Source organism: Carcharhinus amblyrhynchos, chromosome 6 (genome assembly GCF_965287045.1).
Source record: "Carcharhinus amblyrhynchos chromosome 6, sCarAmb.v2.hapA, whole genome shotgun sequence".
Taxonomy (NCBI): domain Eukaryota; kingdom Metazoa; phylum Chordata; class Chondrichthyes; order Carcharhiniformes; family Carcharhinidae; genus Carcharhinus; species Carcharhinus amblyrhynchos.
The window spans coordinates 5,757,027-5,783,448 of NC_137329.1; the positions used below are offsets into that span (position 1 = coordinate 5,757,027).

General features: G+C 44.8%; 1 protein-coding gene across 1 annotated transcript in view; it reads right to left on the bottom strand.

Annotated features, from left to right (window-relative positions):
- Positions 1-5,243: 5,243 nt before the first annotated feature.
- cstpp1 (centriolar satellite-associated tubulin polyglutamylase complex regulator 1) overlaps positions 5,244-26,422 on the bottom strand; it is a 265,683-nt gene continuing 244,504 nt past the window's right edge. The window contains exons 6-9 of the mRNA XM_080191528.1: positions 24,231-24,420; positions 14,113-14,222; positions 7,510-7,573; positions 5,244-6,314 (exon numbers count right to left, since the gene is read on the bottom strand). Coding sequence (XP_080047654.1) covers positions 6,155-6,314; positions 7,510-7,573; positions 14,113-14,222; positions 24,231-24,420 — 524 coding nt within the window. The 3' untranslated portion in view covers positions 5,244-6,154. The remainder of the gene's footprint in view (positions 6,315-7,509; positions 7,574-14,112; positions 14,223-24,230; positions 24,421-26,422) is intronic.

The window sequence follows — 26,422 nt, forward strand, 5'->3', positions numbered from 1 at the left end:
CAGTGTCAATGGATGAGAGGCTGGTTTGACTGAGGGACTGGGCTTCGTTCACAGCCCTATTGTGATCCTGGGCAGAACAGGAGCCCAGACCAAGCTGTGATACAACTAGAAAGAATGCTTTCTATGGTGCATCTGTAAAAGTTGGTGAGAGTCGTAGCTAACATGCCAAATTTCTTTAGTCTTCTGAGAAAGTAGAGGCAATGGTGGACTTTATTAATTATAGCATCAGCATGGACAGACCAGGACAGGTTGTTGGTGATCTGGACAGCTAAAAACTTGAAGCCCTCATCCCTTTCTACTTCATCCCTCTTGATGTAGACAGGGGCATGTTCTCCTTTATGCTTCCTAAAGTCGATGACCATCTTCTTCGTTCTGTTGACATTGTTTGACTGTTTATTTTGTTTATTTTACTGTTTTATTGATTTCAAATAACAATATCCAATTCTACTCCTTTTTTCATTTGAAACTGCTACACAGAAATAAAATTCCCTCAGTAACATTCCTCCTATAATAGGGATTGTTTATTGCCTATTGAATGTTCTGCATCAGTTATACAGTGATTATATTTGCCACAGCATTACATGTATAGTATTCAGTCCTTTTCTGAGCCTACTTTAATGATAATAATTAGGGCAAAAATATTAATCTGCCCCATTGGTTGGGTGCAAGGTCACTATTTGCCTCCTGCCTGCTTTGGTTCTGTCGGAGGTTGGCAACATACAAATTTGGTGCATGGGGAGGCAATTGCCTAATGATATTATCACTAAATTATTAATTATAATTAATTAATTGGACAATTAGGGATGGGCAATAAATGCTGGCCAGCCAGCGACACCCATGTCCCACAAATGAATAAATTTAAAGTAAAGTTTATTTATTTGTGACAAGTAAGGCTTACATTAACACTGCAATGAAGTTACAGTGAAAATCCCCAAGTTGCCATAGTCTGGAGCCTGTGCGGGTCAATGCACCTAACCGGCACGTCTTTCAGACTGTGGGGGGAAACCAGAGCACCCGGAGGAAACCCACGCAGACACGGGGAGAACATGCAAACTACAGACAGTGACCCAAGCCAGGAATCGAACCCGGATTGCTGACACTTTGAAGCAGCAGTGCTAACCGTTGTGCTAATGTGCCACCCATTTAGATTTACCATCGCTACAGTATAAGGCTAAGTGGGTTCCGTGGTGCTGGTTTTCTCTTTGCAGCTATTAACAAACTCTGAGGCCTACTTTTCTTAAAGGCAGGCTGCCTCTCCCCTCCAGCTCCCCCCCCACCCCCCCCGGGCCCGGGCCCGCCCACCGCCCGCCCCCCCCCCCCCCCACCACCACCACCCCCACCCCAAGGGACGCTGCATTGGAACTTAGAACAGAACTAATGAAATACCGGGGCAGGGAGAGAGGGTTTCAGGATCACAGAGGCCAGGGAGCAGCAGGGTCGATGATTCATCAGAAAACAAAAGGACCCTCAAGGATCTCTGTTACACAATCAAGCACGTTCTTCCCTCTCACCGGCAGGAGAAGGTGGCACACAGCACAACAGGGCAAAGCAGAGGTGGGTCATCTCCTGAGTCTTACTGTGGAATACGACTCCCAGCGTCGAGGCACCAGCTGAGATGAGCCCCTTTGACGTGGAGAAGATTGAGGATGGTGGCATCTTCCAGCCTTATGCTCCTTCTCGACTCCCATCACCCCCACCCCTCCCGCCCCACTGCCCCTCCCTCCCCCCCCCAAAACCACCCACTGCACCCCCACCGCCACCCCCCCCTCCCCCCCCTCACCCTGCCAGCTGGAACGATGAGCGAGCTGCGGGTGGTGTGACCCTGGAGACTTTGCTTCCCACCTTCATCTCAAACAACCTTCCGTTTCCGATGTCCTGCTTTCAGGAACCTGAGAACTCCCACAAACGGAAGAGAAGAGAAGAGAGAGAGTATGTGCAGCAGTGCGGCAATGATGAAAATCCCCTGTTACTTGATCACAGTCACCAGCTCAGCCACTGCCAGTCATTTAAAGAGCGAACAGCAGAAGAATTCCCATGTGTGTAGAACTAGGGACAGCTTTCACACATCTCATTGTGGCAGCGACTTCCATTTCTAATTACACGCACAACAAACTATCCAACGATGCAATTCAAGCTACAGGATGTGAGAGAAAGGGGGATTTGCAGGGATGCGTAGGTTCTGGTGAAGGCAGAACGGCAGGATCAACAGAGCCATCTGGTCAGGAGTGGCTGGTCAAGGAGGGGAGGTGGGTTTGCCAACTCACCAGGGATGAGACTGCAGGGAGGTTCTGCTGCAGATGACTCAGGTTGGGTGGCATACATGAAAACAACGACTGGCATACACGCTGGGTACCTTCTGCCGCTATCGAGAAACATTGAGGAATCCCTGGCAGCCGCGACTCCATCTCCCCACAATTCTCTTTTTTTATTTCTTTCATGGGAGATGGGTGTTGGGGGCAAGTCCACTGTTGGTTGCTTATCCCTAATTGCCCTCGAACTGAGCGGCATGCTGGGCCACCGAGCCAAGAGTGGGTCTGGAGTCACATGTAGGCCAGACCAGGAAAAGATGGCAGATTTCCATCTGCAGCGAATTAATTGGAACATAGAACATTACAGCGCAGTACAGGCCCTTCGGCCCTCGATGTTGCGCAGACCAGTGGAACCAATCTAATGACCCTCTAACCTAAACTATTCCAATGGTATCCATATGCCTATCCACTGACCATTTGAACGCCCTTAAAGTTGGCGAGTCCACAACTGCTGCAGGCAGGGCATTCCACGCCCTTACTACCCTCTGAGTAAAGAACCTACCTCTGACATCCGTCCTATAACTACCACCCCTTAATTTAAAGCTATGTCCCCTTGTGTTAGCCATCACCATCTGAGGAAAAAGGCTCTCACTGTCCACCCTATCCAATCCTCTGATCATCTTGTATGCCTCAATTAGGTCACCTCTTAACCTTCTTCTCTCTAACGAAAACAACCTCAAGTCCCTCAACCTTTCCTCATAAGACCTTCCCACCATACCAGGCAACATCCTGGTAAACCTCCTCTGCACCCTTTCCAATGCCTCCACATCCTTCTCATAATGCGGCGACCAGAACTGTACGCAATACTCCAAGTGCAGCTGCACCAGAGTTTTGTACAGTGGAGTTTTGGTTCAGTGCAAAGGATCCGGGCATTCTCCTGCATGAATCGCAGAAAACACTTTGCAGATACAGCAGGTAATAAGAAAAGCAAATGGAATTTTGGTGCTTTCTTTTTAACATTTCTATAAAAACTTATTTTGCTGGCTGTGTTATCTCTTGAGACTGTCCGTTGATTCTCCTTTATTGCACATTATTTTTTTTCCATCCCTTTGTTGATTTTACAGCTTCCCAAGTCTGCTAGACTTCTGGTTGTTCTTTGATTTCTGTGAGTTTTTTTCCATTTAGGTTAATGCTGTCCCTTACCACAGTGGGGCGTCTGGAATGTAGGACTAATTGCTTTTAGGGTCCTGTGTTGGGGTGAATGGGAATCAATGGTTATGGGGAGAAAGCAGGATGAGGCTATTGGGTTGGACGATCAGCCATGATGGTGATGGATGGCGGAGTAGGTGTGAAGGGCTGAATGGCCTCCTCCTGCTCCTACCTTCACTGTTTCTATACCGGAACAATCCCCAAGAATTTCCCCTTGTTTATCTAGGAATGCCCCAGGCCAGGTTATTGTGGTCGATTTATTTCTCAAGGTCGATTACATGACCCATGTGAAACGTTCACACCCTCTTTACAACATTTGACAAAAACAAGTTTGTTGCTTTTTCCAAAATGAACTTGATCCGTGTAGGCCTCTGAAACTATTTATTTATTTTTTAGGCATGCTTCAGTTTTAACCATTCCCCATTCAGTTTCTCATATCTTCTACAGAGTATGATTCTTGTTGGAGAGAGACTTCCACAAATACATTACTGGATAATATATTTTCAACACATAACCTTAGACTGTGGAGAGCGTCACAGCTGAAAGAAACCCAATCATAGAATTGGGCGGCTGAGTTAGTTACAGGACTAGAATTTCTTGACATTTCAACAATTCACCTTGACAGCATCCAATATATCTGTATTCAAAAACATCTCACATTGAGTCAAATTGTATACCGTCACTAGAATCCATATTCAGATTGTTGGAACTCATTTCCACTGGTCAGATGAATCACAGAATCCCCACTGTGAGAAGGAAGAGATTCTTGTCAGCACCGATTCACCGAAAGAGCATTTTAACCAGGCTCAACCCTCTGCTCTATCCCCGTAATCCCACATCGGATGGCACGGCGACACAGTGGTTAGCCCTGCTGTCTCGCAGTGCCAAGGACCTGGGTTTGATTCCAGGCTTGGGTCACTGTCCGTGTGGAGTTTGCGTGTTCTTCCTGTGTCCGTGTGGGTTTCCTCTGGGTGCTCTGGTTTCATCCCACAGTCCAAGGGTGTGTGGGTTAGGTGCATTGGCTGTGCTAAATTGCCCCTTAGAGTCTAAGGATCTGTAGGTTAGAGGGATTAGCAGGGTAAATATGTGGGGTTATGGGAATAGGGCCTGGGTGGGATTGTTGTTGGTGCAGAATTGATGGGCTGAATGGCCTCATTCTGCATTGTAGGATTCTACGGTCTAATGATGCTTGGGTTAGGTGCAGTGGCCAAACTAAGTTGCCCCTTAGTGTAAATACCTCGGCTTAGGGGATAGGGTCTGTTTGGGATTGTTGTCAGTGCAGGTTCTATGGGCTGAATGGCCTCCTTCTGCACTGTAGGATTTTATTATTCTTCTATCTAACCTAGACATCTTGGGACACTAAGGGGAAATTCAGCATGGCCAATCCGCCTAACCTGGAGTGTGGGAGGAATGATGTGGGTATGCCGGCGTTGGACTGGCGTAAACACAGTAAAAAGTCTGACAACACCAGGTTTTAGTCCAACCTATTTATTTGATAATATACTCACAAGCTTTCGGGGTTAGTCCCTTCGTCAGGTGAATGGAGATCAGTAATCTCTAAACTGTCTGTGCTTTACATGCTCTGTCTGAGGCCAGAACTCTCCATTCACCTGACGAAGGGACTAACCCCGAAAGCTTGTGAGTATATTATCAAATAAATAGGTTGGACTAAAACCTGGTGTTGTCAGACTTTTTACTGTGTGGGAGGAAACCAGAGCACCCGGAGGAAACCCACACAGACACGGGGAGAATGTGCAAACTGCACACGGACAGTGACCTGAAGCTGGAATTGAACCCGGGTCACTGGAACTGTGAGGCAGCAGTGCTAACCACTGTGCCACTGTGCTGCCGGGAATGGAACCCGGGTCACTGGAACTGTGAGGCAGCAGTGCCACAGTGCCACAGTGTGCCACTCTGAATCTTTCAGTCAAGAGATGACCATTTCTTTCTTTTCCGTGCTGCAGTTGAGCTAAGATTTCTGGAACGCCAGTTATTGTGCTACTTGCCATTTTTTTGTAAAATGAAAAATCCAAGTTTCATTAAATTCTGGCTGAAGTAGACTAAAATGTAATAGCTTCTACTTTTCGCTCTTAACAAGTAATGGACATCATTGCGAAGGAAATGAACAGGTCAGGTGGACAGAATTAATTCCTTAATGCAACCTTTCAGAAAGCCAGGATGAAAGGGTCACTGGGTGAGACCGCGACACAGTTTTTCTTTCAGGTAATTTTTGTGATGATATCAAACCCCACCCCCCCCTCCCCTCCCCATAGGAACTGGGCTGAAGCAACTCAAAACCAGTTCACGAAATCATAGGATAATCATAGAATTCCTACGGTACAGAAGGAAATCTGGCAGAAACAGGCCATTCATCCAATTAGACTCAAAGTGATGTCTCAGTGATGAACAGAATGTGCACTGTCCCTAACCATGGCGGAAGACTCTTTAAACACTTTAGTAAGAAGTCTCACCACACCAGGTTAAAATCCAACAGGTTTATTTGGAATCAGTGGAGCAGTGTTCCGAAAGCTTGTGATTCCAAGTAAACCTGTTGGATTTTAACCTGGTGTTGTGAGCCTTCTTGCTGTGTCTACCTCAGTCCAACGTCGGCATCTCCACATCATAAACACGTTAGCAAACAGGAGGATAATTGACAGTAACTATTTTGTAACGAGGCAGCAAAGCACGTTGGGGAGTTAGTTTTCAGAAGAATCAGTTTCTTCAGTTGAGCCATCGCTTTCAATGTCCACTTTCTTACGCTGCGCCAGAGTCTTGCGATGGCCGATTTTTCTGTTTGGTTCCTTCTGCGAGAGTGCTTGGGCGCTGGCGGTCTGGCTATTCAGCATGTGTTCAATTCTGCCAACAGACGTAAACACAACGAGATTAAACATTTACAATAGAACATCCACCATCGCCTCCTGCCGAAAGTATCTCTGCTTCTTGACTGCACAGCTTAAACAGTGGAACAGAGAGTCAAACAACGCAGAACCATGAAAAGCTGAGGGAGTTTGATGGGATTTATCAACACACTTGAGTTGTGAGATTAAATAATTAAATCCTGCTTAAATTTATGGGATTGAATAAATGCACAAGCTATGTGTCACACTGTTGCCTTGCAGTTTTAACAGTAGACATTGCAATCTCAGTTAGATTTATCCTGGAGGGTGCAATAGGTAACTGTCATACACCATATTTTCTTATTAAGTTTGACTTTTCAGTTCTATTTTAAACTGTGACACAGTTTGGGAAAGTCTGAGAAGTCTGTATTATGTAGGCAAATTACAGAGACGGAATAACACGGGCATCCGGGGGACACCACCCAGGGCAAGGAAATGAATTAAAATGAGGGCTGCAGTGCCACAATATTCCTGCTGATGGCAGCAGTAACATGTAACACACCAGCACCATCTGTTACGCACTGTACCTTTACAAATTTTATGAATAAGATTTTGGAAAAACGACAAACTTGCTGTCCCTATAGGTAAACATAGAAACTAGAATCAGGAGCAGGCCATTCGGCCCTTCGAGCCTGCTTTGTCATTCATTTTGATCAAGGCTGATCACTGAATTCGATATCCTGATTCCCCCCGTATCCCGTTATCCCTTTAGCCTCAAGAGCTTTATCTAATTTTGTTCTGAAATCACACGTTTTGGCCTCCACTATATTCTGTGGGAGTGAATTCCACACATCCACCACCCTCTGGGTGAAGAAATTTCTCCTCACCTCAGTCCTAAAAGGTTTACCCCTTATCCTCACGCTCTGACTATCCTCAAACTGGGTGTAAACACCAACTCAAACGCAGCAGTTTGGTCCAGCACGCTCTCGATGGGAAGTAATTAGCTGATCCGCAAAATATTCCCGAAGTCAACTTGCACACGTGAAAAATATATAACGGGATTTATGGGTGAAAAGGAAACTCGGTCCTGATATCTCTTCCCAAATTCCGCTTGGATAATCATCCCTAGGTGAGAATCAATTCAGCATCAATCAAACAAAATGCTGGAATTACAAAATTGTAAATGTTTACTGTACAGATATTCTTTCACATACACTTTCTCCAGCTCTCGGTCCATGTCTGAATCGACAAGAAGTTCTGTCTTACTGGGAAGAATTCCTGTAAACAAAAAAAAAATTATAACTTTAGATGCAATGATCTCAAAAAAATCTAAAGTGAGGAATAGTTGGATTAAAGTTGTTATAATTTTTCTGACATTTTGTTTCTTCACACCAAGAATAAGAAAAAAATTAAATTATTTGCATTAGTGTATTTTTAGCAAGTACGAATTAACGTGTGTATGATGTGGAGATGTTGGCGTTGGACTGGGGTGGACACAGTAAGAAGTCCCACAACACCAGGTTAAAGTCCAATAGGTTTACGTGGAATCTCAACTTTCGGAGCGCTGCTCCTGAAAAGACTTGATTACCTGTAAAGACTCGCATTCCAACCGTTAGTGTGTATTGTGTCTTTGTCTATATATGCCGTGTTTGTGAAACCACCTCTCCATTCACCTGATGAAGGAGCAGTGCTCCGAAAGCTTGTGATTCCAAATAAACCTGTTGGACGTTAACCTGGTGTTGTGAGACATCTTAGTGTAACATGTTTCTGTCAACAATATTACTCACAAATGAAATCACTGAGAAAGACAGCTTTAAGTATAAGTATAATTCCAATTAGGTCTTGTAGCACAGTGAGTGTTGTCCCTGCCTCTGAACCAGAAGCTCTGGGTTCGAGTCCCATGATGTGGAGATGCCGGTGTTGGACTGGGGTGGGCACAGTAAGAAGTCTCACAACACCAGGTTAAAGTCCAACAGGTTTATTTGGCAGCACGAGCTTTTGGAATGTCGCCCCTTCTTCAGGTGAGTCAGGAGTTGTGCTCATAAACAGGGCATATACAGACACAAACTCAATTTACAAGACAATGGTTGGAATGCGAGTCTTTACAGGTAATCAAGTCTTAAAGGTACAGACAATGTGAGTGGAGAGAGGGTTAAGCCCAGGTTAAAGAGATGTGTATTGTCTCCAGACAGGACAGTTAGTGAGATTTTGCAAGCCCAGGCAAGTCGTGGGAATTACAGATAGTGTGACATGAACCCAAGATTCCGGCTGAGGCAGTCCTCATGTGTGTGGAATTTGGCTATCAGTTTCTGCTCAGCGAGTCTGTGTTGTTGTATGTTGTGAAGGCCGCCTTGGAGAATTGTGTTGGAGACCGACCCCCCCCACCAGCAGTCCTGACCCTCCACCCACCCTGCAGCTCTGACATCCCCAAGCGTCCCTTCGCAGCCCCGACCACCGCCTCTCCGCCCCCACCCCCCCCCCACCCACCCCCACAAGCAGGCTGCCCACCACCCCCCCACGCCCCCCCCCCCCCCCACCCCACCAACCCCGATGGTGAACCCTGATTGCTGGTCTCCCTCCATCTGTCACTCAGCTCAAAGTGCAGAGTGGCAGCAGGTCCCCCACCCCCTACCCCATCAGGACTCACCGCCTTCACACTGCCCCTATGCCCAGAGGGCAGTGCTAAGGTGCACCCGGGCATGGGCACTCTGCCCTCAATTGCACCCCACCCCACCCCCCCCCATATTCCATCGGGGTCAGGTTGCCAGCCCCCTGTAAGTAGGGAGCTATGGTAAACCCCAGTACAGTGAAATACTCCTGGCTTGGGGAGGGGGGTGGAGAGGCCAGTGGGCCCAGAAACCTCAGTCCCAGGCCTGCGAGTGGCATTTAAATGCTATTTAAATTAGGGTCTGTATATATTAGGCAGCTCCGATTTCTGGTGTGGAGCTGATGGCGCTGGAAATCGGGCACTGGGAGATGCGTAGAGGCCAGGAAGTCCAGTGGGGAGCCTGTGAAACGGACTGCGTTAGGAGTCTCCCGGCCCGCTACAAAAGCAGTGCAGCGCGCGGGGAGGATGACCCCCCCCCCCCCGATCTCACTTCCCTGTATTACATTAATTCTATCACTGGATGGCACTCGAATCTTCCAAATGTATTTACCACCCATCAATTTTCACCCATCCTCCCAGGTGGATGAAAAGCTGACAGTCCTCCGAGCAAACACCATTTTTGTCAGTTGTGTTATAAATGTTCACACAGGACACGATGAACGCATTGTGAAGTGGGAAGTCACTCAGAATCAACTCAGAGTGACCACAGAGGGAGATGATCAGGAAGCCCTGTGACTGCCCCCCCAACCCCGTGCCATCTGTTACCACCTCAGCCCTTTGATGGTGTCCTCGAGCACTGAACGGCTGGGCGGGGGGTGGGGGTGGGGGGCGGGGGGTGGGGGAGGGGGGGAGCTGGCGTCCATTCCACGTCTCTTTGTGCCACCGACGACTCAATACTACAAACAGTGGCACGCGTTCTGTCCATGTCTGTGTGCGTTCACTCTGTGCAGTGCTGTGTGTGGCTCACCCTAAAGGCTGGCCATTCTCTGACAAAGGGTCATCTAGACTTGAAACGTTGGCTCCATTCTCTCCCCACAGATGCTGTCAAACCTGCTGAGATTTTCCAGCGTTTTCTGCTTTTGTTTCACACTCCAGCATCCGCAGTATTTTGCTTTTATTTTGCTCTCTTATTGGAGCTCAAAGCATTGTGCAGCACATGAGATGAATGCTTCATTCTCATCCCACACTCTGCCCCAGTTAACTCTGATACAGAATTATAGAAATCCTACAGTGCCGAAGAAGGCTATTCGGCCCACTGAGCCTACACTGACAACAATCCCACCTGGCCCCCATTCCTATAACTACACATTCTTACCCTGCTAATCCCCCTAACCCTCACATCTTGGGATACTAAGGGACAATTTAGCACAGCCAATCCACCTAACCTGTATATCTTTGGACTGTGGGAGGAAACCCATGCAGACATGGGGAGAATGTGCAAACTCCACACAGACAGTGACCTGAGGCCAGAATTGAACACGGGTCCCTGGTGCTGAGAGGCAGCAGTGCCAACCACTGTGCCACCATGCCGTCCCTATTTACAAATATGTGGGCACACATTTCACACTGGATCATTTTGTGATTCGCAACTCTCTGTGTTGGCTCTTTCTGAGCAATGTCCAACCTTCCCACGCACTTGCCCTTTCCCACCAGCCCGACAACTTCTTTCTTTTCAATATATTCAGTTCTACACAACTTACTTGTTTCGATAAACATACAATTCTCATGGTAACGTTTATCTTAAAAGTCAGTATACATCACAGCGTTTTATCATAAATACAAGCTTATTGTAATTTGTGACTGCAATTTTATCCTAACAGACTGAACGAATGCGATAAGTAGCTCTTAACAGAACAGAATAACCATTTTAAAAACTTCATTCAGGAGATTGTGGGTGCCGCTGGTCAGGCCAGCATTTATTGCCCATCCCTAATTGCCCCTGAGGAGGAGATGGTTTGCCTATTTGACTAGTCTGTGATACAGCTCTCCCAATGTTGGCATAAGCACGGCTGTGTTAGTAAAGCGGATTCTGCAGGGTTGACAGGGCTGGGTTTGCTCTTGCTGTTTCTGGTGCCTCAGTCGATATTGGGTGGTCCGTCCGGTTTCATTCCTTTTAGGCTTTGTAACGATTTTGATACATGTCTTGCTGGATCATTTCAGGGGCCAGTTAAGAGTCAACCACATTGCTTTGGAGTCACGTGTAGGCCAGACCAGATAAGGATGGCAGATTTCCCTTCCTAAAGGACATTAGTGACCCAAATGGGTTTTTCCAACAATGGTTTCATGGTCATCAGTAGATTCTTAATTCCAGATTTTTTTTATTGAATTCAAATTTCACCATCTGCTGTGGTTGGATTTGAACCCGCATCCCCAGGTTGACCCCCTGTCTCTGGATTGCTAGTCCAGTATTAGTGGTATTGTCGTTGGACCAGTAGTCCAGATTCACAGCATAATGTTCTGGGGATCTGGGTTCGAATCCCACCACAGCAGGTGGTGAAAGATCCCTGAATGCCTGGAATGTGCTTCTATCCGGTGACGGATCCCTGCTGACTCCTGGGAGACCCTGGCCTGAGACCGACTAAAATGTAGGAAGTTGTCTGGAGAGGGCTCCAGACACATCGAGAGACGGCAGAGGGAGCGCACAAACCTCCGAAAATCTTATCCACCCGACTCTTCCTGCAGCACCTGCCCTGCACATGGCAGGCTCTGCAGGATGTACGCTGATTTATCAGCTATCTTACTGAACCAGAGTGAAATCAGTTCATCCCCGATCCTGAGGGACCGCCTCAGAGGAATGGATATAAATTTTCACAGTATCTTCATTGCAGTGTTAATGTCAGCTTACTTGTGACATTAACATAAATATGCAATGATGCAGTACATGTATGTAGAATGCTCCTTACAAAAATACAGCCACACACTGCATTGCTCAAATCTTTTACATGGTGGGGGTGGGGTGGAGAGGGAATTGGTGCAGCTTGTGCGCTGTGATCTGTTAGTCTCAAGTTATTGTAACACCTGGTGTAGGCTGAATAACTCCAGACACACAGGGCGCCTGTAAATTCTTTTCATTCCATTCTTTTACGGACCTACCGTTTCAATAAACCTACCATAAACGTCGCGATGAGTGTCTTTGCAGTTTGTGTTTTGCCAAATGGGACACAGCGCAGCAGTTTGGAATGTATTGATGCAGGGCATTCAGTCAGGAGTAAGCTGCTTGGAACTGACTGCCAGCCCTTGTCAGAGTTAGACAACTCAGCCCAGTGTTCGGAGAAAGCGGGAACCCCAGCAATGAGAGCTGTATCAGGGAGAATGGGAAGAATCTTATGGAGCCTGTCAGAGCAGGAACTGTAGTGAGTGAGAAGAGCTAATTATGACGGTATGTGAAATTTTGATTGCCTGGCAGTGGGTTAATCATAGAATCCCTGCAGTGCAGAAGGAGGCCATTCAGTCCATCGAGTCTGCACCGACTCTCCATCAGAGCATCTCACCCCAGCCCTACCCCATGCATTTAATCCGCCAGTAGCTGACACACCTTCGCTTGCTAAGGGGCAATTTAACATGGTTAATCCACCTAATCTGCACATCTTTGGACAAGATGCACACTTCCCATTACAATGTTATGAACGGCAGGAACTGTTGACAAAATCCCTGCCAATGAGCCTGAGAATCATGGGCAGGATCGTCCTCCCCCTCTGTGGTGCATTTGGTAGTGCCAGGAAGCAGCGCGCCACGCCGCTCACTGATGGTAGGAGCTTAGGGCCCTGTCATTGTCAATGGGGTTTCCCAGTGAGCTCAATGCTCACTGCCGAGAAGCCCGTGATGGGGGTGTGCCGTCAGTGAGAATCCTGCGGGCGTAAACGGCAACAAGATGTTGGCGCATGTCATTTCGCTGCCTTTTTAAAGGGCCATGCTTAACAATGAACAAGGTTAGTTGGCTCCTCCAGTGTATAAAAGGGGCAATGAAGGCTTCAGAAATAGACAAAGAGGAAAAGGGGTGCATGAAAAATAACAAAAAAAGACAAATGAATAAAGGTAATACGATTCTAAAACTAGAAGAAAAATCCAATGTAACAAAAACAGAATTTCACATTTTGTCACCCAGTGACCTTTTCTGTTTATCACCTCTTCTGAGTTGCACACATTAACAATGCATAGATTTGTAAAGAATAAATTGCATTAGGAAACAGTTAATTACAGAGCAACACTTCGAGGCCAATAATGTGATTGTAGATTAAGGGGACAAGATGGCGTAGTGGTGGTGTCATAGGATTAGGAACCCAGAGGCTCTGGGGACAGGGTTCAGATCACACCACAGCAGCTGGTGAAACCTAAATTTTAAAATTTCTGGAATATAAAGTTAAAGTAAAGTTTATTTATTAGTCACTAGTAAGCTTACATTAACACTGCAATGAAGTTACTGTGAAAATCCCCTAGTCGTCACACTCCGGCACCTGTTCAGGTACACTGAGGGATAATTTAGCATGGCCAATGCACCTAACCAGCACATCTTTCAGACTGTGGGAGGAAACTGGAGCACCTGGAGAAAACCCACACAGACATGGGGAGAATGTGCAGACTCCCCACACACACAGTGACCCAAGCCAGGAATCGAACCCAGGTCCCTGGCGCTGTGAGGCAGCAATGCTAACCACTGTGCCACCCAAGCTAGTCTCAGTAATGGTGACCATGACAACTATCATTGACTGTCAAAAAACCCAACTGATTCACTAATGTCCTTGAGGAAAGGAAATCTGTCACCCTTATGCTGTCTGGCCTGGCCTGCATTGACTCTAGACCCACAATGTGGTTGACTCTGAAATCCCTCTGAAATGGCCGAGAAAGCCACTCAGGTCAAGGGGCAATTAGAGATGGGCAAACAAATACTGCCCTTGCCAGCGATGCCCACATCCCATGAAAGATTAAATTTTGAAAAGGCAAAAGATCTCATAGGACAAATGAGAAAATGAAATGATAGGATGCATTTAAAAACAGCCCACTTCAGCATTAATAACCAGAGATAGTCACATTGGCCAATATAAACCCACTTGTTGCTTCCCACCTGGAATCTTCCACACGAAATATCTGATTGTTAGACTAATCAACATTAATGTTTAATGCAATCAACTTATATTTTAAATTCCAGCAAACCACCTCTCCTCATCTGTGCCCCCCTCCCCCATTTGTCACCAGACTAATTATTTCCTACCTAATTTGCAGCTAATCCCCTCATGCTTTGTAAGAGCCATCAGAAATCCGAAGAAGGTTACTCGCTGCACTTTGTGGAGGATCTGCTTAATGTAGGGAGTTGGTGGGTAACTGTAAAGAGAAAGAGGTATCTGTTCTTCATATCTTTCTCAATTTCATTTAATAAAACATAAAGCATATTCACAGTATATACACAATCTATTTTCAATGGGTATATGAGACAAATGTGAGGGTAAATGCTAAAGAGGAACCTATGATAAATCTAAGACAAGACAATTTTTAGATTTAACAATCGCTGAGGAACTAAACAGATGTTGTAGCTGGCACCAATATTCAGGTCATCAAAAAAGGTTGGACTGACTAACTTAGTAGAACACCAACTGCCCAAACTTTTCCCAATTTGCACCTTATCCCTACCACTCAGGATGGAACACTTTGCTGTAGCAGTGACTGCTTTTCAGTAACTGAGTTATTAATCAAAGGGGTGAAGATGCCAGCGTTGGACTGGGGTAGGCACAGTAAGAAGTCTCACAACACCAGGTTACTGGATTCAGATGCTATGCGCAGTTCCCAGTTGTGAACACAAAGGATATTTCTTCCCAGGAGATTATGTGGACCTACAACTGTTCATTGTAATGCTCCAACTGATCAAATTCACACAGGGTTTGGGTGGAGTAGATAGAGACAAACTATTCCCAATGGTAGAAGTGTGGAGAGCTACAGGGCATCCATTTAAGGTGATTGACAACAGAGCCAAAGGCGGCATGAGGAAAAATCCTTTTACACAGCGAGTGGTTACAATGCAATCCCTAAAGTGTGATGGAAGTAGAGTCAATTGTGACTTTCAAAAACACCTGAAGAGCTACGAGGAAAGGGCAGGGGTTAAATGCAGCGAATGATCTCCTTCAGTAACCCTTTTAAGGTTCTCTGATAAAAGCAGAGTTTGAGAATCCATTAAACCACATTTTTGAACACCAGTGTCCTTTGAATGAAAGCTAATGGGGTATGTTCACTAAAATCTGGGTAGTCAGGGATTGGAAATGTCTTTCAGTATCTTTGCCTGAGAGTAATAAAGAAAGTGCTGGTAACTCCACAGAGGGAAACAAATCTCTAGACACTCAAACTTAGGAAAATGTTCTAAACTTCCTCTTGGTGGATCTTCTCCCTTTGAGTTGAATTTTGAGACACCTTAGAAGTATCAACTGTTCAACTATCTATTTTAGCTAAATGCAGAGCAATCTTGTGATCCAAACATTAACACATTAGAAGGGCCACACCTCAAGAAGACAGAAAGAATTAAGACCTACTTGTTTATTGAACTGCCACAATGTAGTGCGGTTGAATCAGACAAATAACTTGTCTATATTATGTGTTGGATTTCACCAGTTTGTTGTACTCTTTATATATTGCACAGCAATGTAAAGAGAAAATTTGTTTCTACAAGTGTGCAACTGGTTTATTTACAAGCATTCTGTGCAAAATATCTGGCCCATGCTCATACCAGCTCCAGTTCACCTTCTGTTGGTGTCTGTTTACTTAGTTGGAGTCCACACCCGGCCTCAACCAATCAAGAACATTGAGAATAGCTGCAGTTACCAGACACGCATAATCAGAAACAATGAATCCTGCACGGTACTCTGAGAGCTTTGCAGACAGCTGATTTACTGTTCTTAGTTCCCATTCATTAAACTCATCTGTTTGTCCTGACTCCAGCTCCTTGACAGGACAGGATGATAAAAATATATAAGACATGTTGTTTTCCACTGTCGGCTGTGGGGAAAGGCTGTTATAGTGATTTCCTGCAGTAGAATGTTCTCCCAAAGTCACTATATAAAAACCAAGGCCAGGGCATGTTATTGATGCAACATGGAGGATCTGCAAGTGGTCCAGTGGGTGTTCCTAGACCCAAAACTCTTCAATAATCTTTTAACCTTTCCTTACATCAGATTAATGAACGCTATAAAACCGTGAGAAGTCACAATGGCTTTCTAAAGTTTAACGTTTATTTATTGCTGTCACAATTAGGCTTACATTAACACTGCAGTGAAGTTACTGTGAAAATCCTCTAATTGCCACATTCCCGAGCCTGTTCGGGTACACTGAGGGAGAATTTAGCAAGGCCACTGCACCTAACCAGCATATCATTCGGACTGTGGGAGGAAACCAGAGCACCCGGAAGAAAATCACGCAGACACTGGGAGCACGTGCAAACTCCACACGGACAGTGACCCAAGCTGGGAATTGAACCTGGGTGCCTGGTGCTGTGAGGCAGCAGGGGAACCACTGTGCCACCGTGCCGCCTTCTGCTGAAGAAAGCAGAAGCTGGGAGTCTGAAAATAGGAACAGAAATGGTTGGAAATGTTCAGCAGCTCAGGCAACCTCAGTGGAGATTGAAATAGAGCTAGTGTTTCACATCAATGACATTTCATCAGGACTGGGAACACTTAATGATATCATAAATTTATTTAATGATGTAATAAATTTATTTAGTGATGTAATAAATTTTGAGCAAGGGCTGGGGGAAAGGGGAGGATGGGACAAAATGAGAAGGTCTGGGTGGATGACAACAGAAATTGAATGATAGAACACTTAGTCCTCCAGGGCCAAGGAGAATGGTGATAGGGCAAGAAACGAAACAAAGAAAGAATAGAGCAGGTGAGATGAAAGGAAAAATAAGAGAAAAGCTGAAACACGCAGAGGAAAGGAAACAAAACATGAGGACAGAGATAGTGGTTTGAAATTGTTGAACTCAGAGTTGAATCTGGAAAGTGCTGAATCAAAAGGCGAAGGTGCAGTTCTGATATTCTGCCCTGTGTTTTCACTGGAACAAACGTTCTGCAATGTTTTCTACAACAGTGTTACTCCAAATATTGGGCAGGATTTTCCAGCTGCATGTACCCCAAGATTGGAAATTCCAACTCGAGGCCAACCGACCTTTAAATGGTCCGATGAATTTCTTGTCCCGCCCTCTACAATTCCCGCAGCATTGGAGAGGACAGGAAATTTCAGCCATTATTTCCCGATGGGGTTTAAGCTGGAACATTTTGTATCTGTCTGTAATGGGGCAGAACACCTGTTCCAGGTCTGACAATGCAAAGTCGAGTACCTTTGGAGCTACTTCTTGTGTTATATTTTTGGGAACCTGCCAATTCTTCCATTGCTTTCCTATCCTTGAGAGTCGTGTCTGGAGGACACTCACTGTGCTGTCTGGAGGGTGGTCAGGATGCTGTCTGGAGGGCACTCAGTGTCAAATGGCACCAGTGAACTGTTCTTGGTGGAAGATCTGAGCAGAGGCTCTTCGACGAGAAAGGAGATCTATTTTGCCTGTCTATTAGCGATGTCTTGGAGGGGTTGCAATGCAAAAAAAGTTCTGGGCCGTGGAAAGAAGTCAGATGTAGGGATGAATTTTACAGGCGGGCACAAAATAGGGCAGCACGGTAGCACAGTGGTTAGCACTGCTGCCTCACAGCGCCGGGGACCCAGGTTCGATTCCTGGCTTGGGTCACTGTCTGTGTGGAGTCTGCACATTCTCCCTGTGTCTGCATGGGTTTCCTCCGGGTGCTCCGGTTTCCTCCCACAGTCCAAAGATGTGCGGGTTAGGTGGATTGACCATGCTAAATTGCCCCTTAGCGTCAGGGGGACTAGCTAGGGTAAATGCATGGGGTTTGGGGATAAGGCTTGGGTGGGATTGTGATCGGTGCAGACTCAATGGGCCGAATGGCCTCCTTCTGCACTGAAGGATTCTAAGATTCTGTGAAATCAGGTGGGTAGACTTGTAAACTAGGGCACGGTAGCCATCCATGACTTCACAAGTAGCTGGATCATTGTACTATTGAGGCCCAAGCAGTCTGTAGTCACAAGGGGAGGTTCCACGAAAAAGCTAATTTCTCTAATGGATGGCTGAGTATGTTGCGCTGTCACACAGCATGCCTTCACTAAACAGAAAGGATGTAGGCCACTGCTATATGACCATGTATTTTAAGTCTGGAGACATAGACTAAACATTTCCTTTAGGATCACTGTCCTTTATGTCTCTTGATTATTTGGAATAGTATAAGATGCAGCCAGCAGTTTATTAACCTTTACTCTGCTGAATAAACAGAAACTTCATATGTTTAGAAAAGGAACTGGCATGCTTTCAGATTTAACTTGTCTCTGCTTTGTGGCTCACTGCTCCACTAACCTGCTGAAATTGCTGAGTTCATGCCAGAATCCATCTGGCATGGATTGAACTTTGGCACAAACTCCAGAACGTAAATCCTGCCGAACTCCAAACCTATTTTATTTTGCCGTGGAATTTATGGTTCCAGTGCTAGGTTTGTGTTGGTATCAGTTTGGAGGAAGCTGTTTTAAAAACAGTTTCCCAGTAATAACTCTTTTGGTTTGTACTGATGGAGTTCGTACAAGGTAAATAAGATTGCCTACGACCGGTTTTAACAAAACATTAACTTCAGTGGGTTCTATTGCGAGATCTTACGATTTAAACAAAGATAAAGCACAGTTCAATTTAAACAACAAACAGTGCTTATCATGTCATCTGCATAGCTCTGTGGAGGGTTCTGAAAAGCAGCAAAATCTCTTTGCTTCCTTATATCACTGAATCTTTTCAGATGGTGAGCACATTACAGTGAGCATGTGAAAGCTGCAGAGACTGGGACTGGCACAGTGAGAAGGGCATGGGGACTGCGAAGGTGGTAGATACCCCCGTGATGGTCTGTGGGGCGGCATGGTTGTATAGTGGTTAGCACTGCTGCCTCACAGTGCCAGGGACCGGGTTCAATTCCCAGCTCAGGTCACCGTCTGTGTGGAGTCTGCACGTTCTCCCCATGTCTGCATGGGTTTCCTCCGGATGCTCTGATTTCCTCCCACAGTCTGAAAAATGTGCTGATTAGGTGCATTGGCCATGCTAAATTCTCCCTCAGTGTCCCCGAACAGGTGCTGGAATGTGGTGACTGGGGGATTTTCACAGTAACTTCATTGCTATGTTAATGTAAGCCTACTTGTGACCACTAATAAAGTAAACAAAATAAGGCAAAGCCTGTCCTTCTCAAGGCAATGTAAACCAGTTTACTGTAATTTTGTAATTTTTTTGTGAAAAGGCTGAAATATTTTTTAATGTTTTTGATTTCTTTTAATCAACTCGCTTGAACTGGCTGAGGGAATTGTAATACAAAAGTAATGGACTTCCATTGAATAGTAATTCTTTACTGGCACATGATACAAATTATTTAATTAAGAGGAATACATTTTCTTCAGGTTATTGTACATTAAAGTTAGTAAATAGATTTGGACGATTCCAGAAAAATGCAGTGATTAGATTCCTGGAAATAGAACTGATTTCTTAATTTAGTAATCAGCTACTTTATCTCATCCTCTCAAGGAGTGAAGTCCAAACTTTTTTTTTGGAGGATGAGAAGCTACCTACAATTGTCTTAATGCAATTATCTATCCAGGCTCCTGAGTCACAGTGGGATTTTTAGTTATATATTTTGAAAGTACACCTGGTTGTGAAATAGTAATTTATTTAAGGATCTTGGTATGGAATCTTTTTGTCTTTTCAAACAGTAATGCAGTTTGATAATTTTATGATAAATGTACTTATTCCTCCAAGCCTTTGTTCTTTATTAACTTGTAATTTCAATGCACATTACCAAATTGGGTTTTGATGTAGGATTCAAAGGTCCTGAGTGAAAATTGTTACAAATAAATAAATAAGAAGCTAAAAGAAAAAAAAAAATTAAAAAAAACCATTTTGGTAGAACTAATGTAGGGTGGAGTTATACAATAAATGGCAGGGCCATCAAGAGTATAGAAACACAGAGGGACCTAGGTGTGCAAGTCCATAAATCCTTGAAGGTGGCAGCACAGGTGGAGAAGGTGGTGAAGAAGGCATATGGCATGCTTGCCTTTATAGGACGGGGTATAGAGTATAAAAACTGGAGTCTGATATTGCAGCTGTATAGAACGTTGGTTAGGCCACATTTGGAGTACTGCATCCAGTTCTGGTCGCCGCACTACCAGAAGGACATGGAGGCTTTGGAGAGAGTGCAGAGGAGGTTTACCAGGATGTTGCCTGGTATGGAGGGTCTTAGCTATGAGGAGAGATTGGGTAAACTGGGGATGTTCTCCCTGGAAAGATGGAGAATGAGGGTAGACCTAATAGGGGTGTATAAAATTATGAGGGGTATAGATAGGGTGAACAGTGGGAAGCTTTTTCCCAGGTCGGAGATGACGATCACGAGGGGTCACGGGCTCAAGGTGAGAGGGGCGAGGTGTAACTCAGATATCAGAGGGACGTATTTTACACAGAGGCTGGTGGGGGCCTGGAATGCACTGCCAAGTAGGGTGGTGGAGGCAGACACGCTGGCATCGTTTAAGACTTGGATAGTCACATGAGCAGACTGGGAATGGAGGGATATAAACAAATGGTTTAGTTGGACCAATGAGCGGCGCAGGCTTGGAGGGCCGAAGGGCCTGTTTCCTGTGCTGTACTGTTCTTTGTTCTTTGTTTGAATGTGTGGAAGTGACAGGAGGCGTACATGCTGCAACCTAGAAAACTGTTAAAAGTTAAGGATTGCTTCAAAAAAGCTGGCACAGCCTCAGGAAAGTTGACCAACCTAGGAAATATGCTTGTAAGTGCAGTTATTTTAAAAAAATAAACTTGCTGCAATTAGAGCTGCCAGTATGTTTAACATTTAATAACAGGAGCATTCTGGCATAAATTGTGGGGAATTCTTAATTCAGTGAGAGGTTTGCTGGCTATTACGCTTAAATAAAATTGTCCTTCTGTTACTAAACATGCCGGTTATGTTGTTTTCAAATAGTGTCATAGTGATATTGATTTCCCATTCAACTCCCATAGGCAATCTTTGCACCCCTTATTCTCAGTTTACGATAGCACTCCTCACCCTCTCTAGTCAGTTTATACTGATATTCTCCCCGTCAGTCTGTGCTGCCACTCCTTGTTTCTCTCTGCTCCGAGGCTACAGCAAGCTGTAAACCTGAATCTAACTCAGAAAACTCAATCTTCTGACTTGTGTATAAACAGCTTCTTTGGAATGTACCTCAGGGCCATTTCTGGGTTTATTGATCTGCACTGGAATTGCTGATGAATGGGAATATTAAACTGAATGTGAAATAAGTAACCATCCCTCTGAATTCACTGTAATTCACTCTGCTCTTCATTTCAATCTTTTAAGGTCAATTCTTTCTATTCCTAATATTTGATTGGGTTTGTTTTCACCCTCAGTGTAAGTATCCTTTCACAGTGCATTCCGTTGCTTCAAAACATTTACCTAAACATCTGAGGACCTATGCATCAATTTATAGGCTGTAAATATAAATAAGATATAGGGGAGATGGTGAGATTTGAATTCAATAAAGATCTGGAATTAAGAGTCTACTGATGACCACAAAACCATTGTCGATTGTTGGAAAAACCCATCTGGTTCACTGATGTCCTGCAGGGAAGGAAATCTGCCGTCCTCACCTGGTCTGGCCTACATGTGACTCAATAAAGATCTGGAATTAAGAGTCTACTGATGACCACAAAACCATTGTCGATTGTTGGAAAAACCCATCTGGTTCACTGATGTCCTGCAGGGAAGGAAATCTGCCGTCCTCACCTGGTCTGGCCTATATGCGACTCCAGAGCCACAGCAACATGTTGACTCTCAACTGCCCTCTGAAATGGAGGGCAGGTGGGGACAGGGAATAAATGCTGACCCAGTCAGAGACAATCATGTCCCATAACATGAATAAATTTAAAAAAAGAATTATCCCCCAACAGTACAAACTAAATCGTGGAGCCTTTAATTGCAAAATATATGCAGAGTATTTTTTAAACGTTCAAGAAAGGGAAAGAAATAAGTGATAAAGTACAGGGTGTATATGGAACCTGTGTGATGAAAGACGGTGAATGGCAAAGTCTGACCCTGAAGCACGGATACACAGTGCATAGGAAATGGAAGAAAAATCAAAAGAATTGTTGGAGTATGGTGGAGTGAGAATTTGGAGGCTGAGAAAGAAAATGTCTTGCATTTATATAGTATCATGGACATCTCTGTGATGATGCAAAAACCTTCACCATAAATGTCTAACATTAGATGTGATTCCATGATTGGGCAGCACTTGCTGAACAAACTCGAGTGTGTCGAGAATTACACTTACAACTAATTGAAGATTATTAGTTGGCCTTGCAATATATCTGACTTATCCTTGCTTGAGGCTACATGTGCAGGGGAAAGTCCTCTGCAGGCTAAAGGAACATTACGTTTATTTATTATTGTCACATTAGGCTTACGTTAATACTGCAATGAAATTACTGTGAAAATCCCTGAGTCGCCACACTCCAGCGCCTGTTCGGGTACACTGAGGGAGAATTTAGCATGGCCAATGCACCTAACCAGCACGTCTTTCGGACTGAGGGTGGAAACCAGAGCATCCGGAGAAAACCCACACGGACACAGGTAGACCATCCAAACTCCACACAGTGACCCAAGCCGAGAATTGAACTCGGGTCCCTGGTGCTGTGAGGCAGTAATGCCAACCACTGTGCCACTGTGTCTAGGTATTGCACTGTTCTTGAATCAGACAAAAGCTGGTTGGATAATAATTCCCTGGTGCATTCTCCATTGCAATATCTCGGTCAATCAGGCTCGATTAGCTAAACGATAAGTGCCCTCTTCTCATGCAGCATAAATTGTTGTTCCCTTTGATATTTGACATTCTTGCATCTATCCTGATGAGTGCAAGATGAAAAGCTTTGATAGCATGTCTCTTTTTCAGCAATTCATATCTAACTATTTATCTTTTGAAATATTGTTACTCTTCATAGTAACCAGTTTGTGCATAGCAAGGTCTGCAAACAACAAAGACCAGAGAATTACCAAGAGGACAATGTGAAGAGCATGAGAAAGATGGGTTGACCTAAGTGCAGTTGGGTGATGGATGTCACAGGCGAGCTATGGAAAATGTTTCAGCAGAATTAGGCCACTTGGCCCATTGCGTCTGTTCCGCCGTTCAATATGGCTGATATTTTTCTCATCCCCATTTTCCTGCCTTTCCCCCATAACCCCGATCTCCTTATTAATCAAGAACCTATCTATCTCTGTCTTAAATACTCTCAGTCACCTGGCCTCCACAGCCTTCTGTGGCAAAGAGTTCCACAGATTGAAGACTTTCTGGTTGGAGAAATTCCTCCTCATCTCTGTTCTAAAGAGTCGCCTCTTTAGCCTGAGGCTATGCCCTCTGATTCTAGTCTTTCCTACTCGTGGAAACATCCTCTCCACGTCCACTCTATCCAGGCCTCGCAGTATCCTATAAGTTTCAATAAGATCCTTATCCTTCTAAACTCCAATGAGTACAGACCCAGAGTCCTCAGCCATTTCACATACGACAAGCTCTTCATTCCAGGGATCATTCTTGTGAACCTCCTCTGAACCCTTTCCAAGGCCAGCACATCCTTCCTTAGATGTGGGGCCCAAAACTGCTCACAATACTCCAAATACAGAGCTGCTGCAGTGTGGAACAGAGATTTGTCCCAGGTTTGAACACTGCATTGATTTTGGGGAATTCTTGTCTTGTCGCCTGATTATTTACATCAGCTTCACCGTGCAATTCTGTTCATTCCACATGGATTGTGTAATAATCTAGGCTGACAAGAGGTCTATAAACATCAACACCTGAATTGCGACAGATTGCCCATGCTAGCGTGGGAGGAAACCGGAGCACCCGGAGGAAACCCACGCAGACACGGGGAGAACATGCAAACTCCACATAGACAGTGGCAGAAGCTGGGAATCAAACCCAGGTCTCTGGCGCTGTGAGGCAGCCGTGCTAACCACTGTGCCACCTACTAATGCTAGAGTATAGAGAAAGAAAGGGAATATTCTTGGGAATTTAATTAATTTTATTGGTAGAATGTGATGGGTGAGGAAATTTACATCAGTCGGGAAATGTAACACAATCTGAGTGGTGAATATTAGCAGGAAAACAAAATGACATAAACAACGAGAAAAGGAAGAAGAAAACTGATCAACATCTGGGCAATCAGGACATAAATGACAAATTCACCAGACACAACTGACAGGAAAGAAATATTTTAGCAATAATACTTACTTGTGCTTATATCTGTCACAGAGTGTTTCCAAACACTCATAAAACTGAGATGCATCAACACCTTCCTGTGTTGCTGTATCATTAGACAGCAAGCGATGCTGTTGGACTGAAGAAGTTGGCACAATCACAGCGTTTGGATTTTTTCCCATCAGGAGATCTTGATAAATGACGTCAATGCTTTCAAGAAACTCTGAGGAAAAGAAATGTAAAAGTTTTAAGTCAAAAATACATAAATGTTTCCAAATCAAATGACTTTCACTGTAAATTCCTGCGTAATCTCCTCCAATCCCACAACCCTCCAAGATATCTGTGCTTCTGTAATTCCAGCCTCTTGTCCATTCCCAATCATAACTGCTCCACCACTGGTGGCAGTGTTTTCATTGGACTAGGGTCCAATCTCTACCTGAGTCCTCTCTGCCTCTTTATCCACTTTACTCTTTTGAGACATTGCTCACCCTTTTTCACCACCTAACCTAATATCTCCTTATGTGGCTTGGTGTCATATTCTGTTCAATGACGCTCCCATGAAGAGCCTTAGGAGTTTCATTACATCAAAGGGGCTATCTAAGTATAGGTTGTTGTTGAGTACAATCTATTAATGAATCAGATGGTCTCTAAGTACTACCTTTTTATCTAGCTTTCAGCTGGGTGCATATCTCTGCTACAATGTGTTAATTCAATATGATTTTAATTATGTGGCTCTTCCTTGAGACTTTTCCCTGCCTGGTTGAAGCTGTGTAACTATAAAGCTGAAAAATAAACATTTTTTTATTGAGAGCTTCCATCTCATTGTAAAAACATCAGGCCAATCCACAACCAACAACCTGTTCTGAAAACTCTGCTCGCATGTTGGCAGCTATGACAAATTGCACCACAACTGAGACAATCCACAACATTCCAAAACAATCAATAGCATTCTGAATCAAACACCCTGTAATACTCTTTTAAAAAAGTTAATTTGCCCGATCTCCCAACATTAACAAAGCCGTTAAAAAAATTCCAGGACTTGAATCTGGATTGCTGCCAAAAGCTAATAAATTGTTCCTTGGGCCATACACTGCCTGTGTGGTAAGTTTAGTTGACATTTATCCATTAGTTCTTGAGATAGCAGGAAAACTTTCTGGTCATTGGAAAGTGGGCACACGACTGAACATGCATGTCGGGACCCTGTGGAAATCCCAACACGCAGTACTACGTGGGATTTGCCCGGGAAGTTGCTCCCTGGGTCCCTCAGCAAATGTTTCTCACTCTGAGTTAGAGTCGAAGGTTGGGACTGTTTCATTGGACCTTTGTTGATAGTTACCCAGTAAACGCTTTAAAGATTAAAATCTGGTCTAACACCTGAGTAACTCCACAAATGACTCCTCAGTCACCCCCTCCGGCCACCATCCTGACTCCCCCTGACCTGCCCTGACTTCCCCAGACCACCTGACTAACCCCTTGACCTGACTTAACTAGCACCCCCACCAAACTGACCCTCAGCCAAATACATACACCAAATATCCGAACCTGCGGTTCCTCTCGTACTGAGCAGGATTACTACTGCAACAACACTTTGTAATCATCATCAGTATGGTAAAACTAACCTGTCTCACGATGGTCTAAACCCAGCTCACGTTCCCTATTAGTTGAATATGTTTAAGTCACGGGTAGATAGATCTGTAATCAGTAAGGGGATTAAGGGTTATGGGGAACAGGCGGGTAAGTGGAACTGAGCCGCGACAGATCAGCCATGATCTTATTGAATGGCGGGGCAGGCTCGAGGGGCTAGATGGCCTACTCCTGCTCCTATTTCTAATGTTCTTATGTCCTTATGACCCTAATAGTCAGGGGTTGCCTGACTACCCCTCTGACTTGACTACCCCTCCAACCATACCCTCAATTGAACCCAATTACCTCCGACAACCCCCTCCCCCCCCCACCCCCCGCCCCGACCTGATCCCGGAAGGAATATGCAGTGATGTTGAGTCCTGGGAGTAGAGCAGCATTCTGCTCATCATTGCTATTGTTGGAAGATCCAAGTCATCTTGTTTACAGGCAAACAGACTGACAAACTTTCCCTTCATTCACCTCCTGTGGCAGAGGTAGCTGTCACTTTACTGGAATACAAGACAGGCAATTAAAATATTTATGTTATGAGTATGATTTTTGTAACACAGGCATAAATAGAACAGAAAAATCTACTCTCATCA